The 3,145-nt window shown below is 38.8% G+C and overlaps 1 protein-coding gene across 1 annotated transcript; it reads left to right on the top strand.

The window, feature by feature from the left end:
- On the top strand, positions 1–1,692 carry LOC126892975 (zinc finger MYM-type protein 5-like). The gene is made up of 2 exons (XM_050662925.1): positions 1–265; positions 1,060–1,692. Exons 1-2 carry the CDS (start codon positions 16–18, stop codon positions 1,677–1,679), a joined length of 870 nt encoding a protein of 289 aa, XP_050518882.1. The 5' UTR covers positions 1–15; the 3' UTR covers positions 1,680–1,692.
- The last annotated feature ends 1,453 nt before the right edge of the window (positions 1,693–3,145 follow it).

Below are 3,145 nucleotides of genomic sequence, written 5' to 3'. Positions count from 1 at the left end.
AAAATTTTCAACACTATGAGTGACGGCCGAAAACGATTAAGTGGAGCGCAATACAACACGCTTGCTGAGGAAAAGCGGAGAAAACTTCATGCAGTTTTAGACAAAACAAAAAAATTAAACAACTATTTTTTAATTAAACCTACAACTACAACTTCCAAAGCGCAAACACATGATTCGGATTCGGAATCGGAGACTGTTACTGCTGTGTCTGCTGTACCTATACCACCAGATAATGCGGAAGCGATGGACACGGAGCCAAGTGAGAGTGAGTATCGATTATGTCATTATGTGAAAAAATGTGTTTTTTAACTACATTGCTACTCTTTGACTCTTTGGGCATCTCTTTGGCTCTTTGGCATATTTTAAATTTTCATTTAAATGTCGGTCGGTCTTGACGGTCCAGTTAGCTGGGGCTCAGTCGATCGACAAGTTTAGTGGATTTGCGATTTGCGGTCGCTGGTTCGAGCCTCAGCTAGGTCATGAAATTTATAAAAGGCCAACGCCGTAGTATAAAACTCAATAGAGTCTACGGCTTGGTCTGGAATAAACTGGCGTCTGATCGGCCTATGGAGGAGCGGTACGGGAAGGGATAAGGGCTTCCGGCTTGGTGATACTCCTCCATAGATCCCTACCGAAGGGCGTTGACGCCTAAGAACGGTGTATACATTTAAATGGAATGCCCTGATTCTGATTGCCCTGTATATTTTGGGCTGAAATGAAACATCATTTTCTCAATTTTCGACACTTATATGGTATCTTCGTTTCTTCGTACGTAACTGTTAATAATTGTTAGTCCTATCAAAAAAAATCATTGGGGGTAACTTTAAAACGGTAAACACAAATTTTAAAATTACCATCTCGTTTATGATATGGGGGAAAATAAAAAAATTACAATTTTGAAATGACTTCATAAATCCTTAATTAGTAGAGTTACAAAAAAATGTTTGATGTAAAATTTTATTTATGAAAGTTTTACAATATTATACCATCTTCGATTATCAAAATGCAAATTTTTAGTTTAGAGGCATATTCGCATATTCGCATATTTTATTGTTCTAGGGTCAGAATCTAAAATAGAAGCATCTGCATGTGCATCAGCTTCAGTAAATCCACAATGTTTACAAGCAGTTATCAGTAACGACCCTGCCGAATGGAAGGCCAACGATGCTACTATCGATTATTTGTTGTCCTTACCAAATGAAATATGCCAAAATACAGATGAGGATTTTTCACTAACAAAAACTGTTATTGGCAATAAGACACGGTATCTTACTAAGAACGTTTTCCGTCGGAAACTTGCCAATGAGGAAGAACAACCTCGTAGATACTTAATATATTCACCATCAAAGAAATCCCTGTTTTGCATTCCATGTCGTCTTTTCGGAGGAACCTCAAAAATGGCCACTGATGGCGTAAATGATTGGAGTAATGAAAATAAAATTTTGAATTTACATGAAAACTCCCACGAACACGCCAAATCCCAAGTAACCTTATTGCGGCGTCAACAAAAGCAAAACCAAATTGATTCATTGCTGTGTCAGCAAATAAGACTCGAAGAAGATTACTGGCGAAAAGTGTTAAAGCGGGTGGTTGCAGTGACTAAAAATTGGCTTCCAGAGGTTTACCGTTTAGAGGAACAGTTGAAAAATTCGGCAATCCAAACAACGGAAACTTCATGATGTGTCTGGAGCTCATAGCGGAATTTGATCCGTTTTTAGCCACGCATGTATCTCAGCACGGAAATCCGGGAAGTGATAAAACGTCATACCTCTCATCTACAATATGTGAAGAATTTATCGACTTAATGTCGACTGAGGTTCTGAATCACATTATGTCCGAAATTGGAAAGTCAAAATACTATTCAATTATAATTGACTCAACACCCGACATGGCACATATTGATCAATTATCCGTAATCATCAGATATGTTACAGAAAATGGAAAACCAGTAGAGCGCTTCGTTGGCTTTTTGCCAAATGTGGGACATAAATCTGAAGATATGGAAAATGCTGTAATTTCTAAATTGGAGAAGCACAATTTGGAATTAAAACATTGTCGAGGTCAGTCCTACGACAACGCTAGTAATATGTCCGGCTGTTACAGTGGTTTACAAGCAAGGATTTTGAAACGCAACCCGCTCGCTGATTACCTACCATGTGCCGCCCATTCATTGAATTTGGTTGGCGTCTGCGCTGCCGAATGTGCCGGAGAGGCTGTAAGGTTTTTTGAAACGGTGCAGAGCCTATATACTTTTTTCTCGGCGTCTACTCGTCGTTGGGAAATTCTACTTTCCAATTTAAAACCCGGCGATAAAGTTCCAAAACGGGTCGACGGAACAAGATGGTCTGCACGCCATGATGCTTTAATGCGCTTACGCGGGAGCTGGAGCAATTATTTAAATGCTTTGACAACAATTGAAGAAGCGGTTTCAGAAAAACCAACGGTTCGAACGGAGGCAGCTGGGATTAAACGTCACTTAAACCGTTTCGAATGTGCCTTCATGTCGGTTTTTTGGGAAGTGATATTAGAGCGTTTCCATAAAACCAACAAAACTCTTCAGGGCGTCGATATCGATACTGGCGACGTAACTAGACTCTTTTTATCATTGATAAATTTTATCAAATCTTTGCGAAATACTGCCATGTTTGAAACGTACATTGACAAAGCCAAAAATATTATGGATGAAAGATACGATGATGACCATCAAAGAAATCGGAGACGTAAACTTTTCCCAGATGAAAATAGGGATGGTGACACAATTCTGACAGGAAGGAAACAGCTAAAAGTGGACACACATTTTTCTATACTTGATAGGGTTTCAATGGAACTGAACAAAAGATATGAAGCATATGACAGTGTTTTCAAAAAATTTGGATTCTTTTACGTTATAAAAGAAAGTTCGCAAGAACAGTTAATCAAAAGTGCCAGGTACCTACAGGAATGTTATAAGGACGATCTGGAGGATGCGTTTCCAACAGAATGTTTGTATTTCTCGGAACTGTTAAAAGAAACAGACATAAAATACGAAAAATGCACTTTATCAAATATGCTCTCGCACATTCGACAATACAATTTGGAAGCAGTTTTCCCCAACGTTGAAATCGCCCTACGTATATTTGTTGCTATGGCTGTCACAGTTTGTTCG

This window comes from Diabrotica virgifera, chromosome 9 (assembly GCF_917563875.1).
Source record: "Diabrotica virgifera virgifera chromosome 9, PGI_DIABVI_V3a".
Classification (NCBI taxonomy): domain Eukaryota; kingdom Metazoa; phylum Arthropoda; class Insecta; order Coleoptera; family Chrysomelidae; genus Diabrotica; species Diabrotica virgifera.
This window is presented reverse-complemented; position numbering and strand designations above follow the sequence as displayed.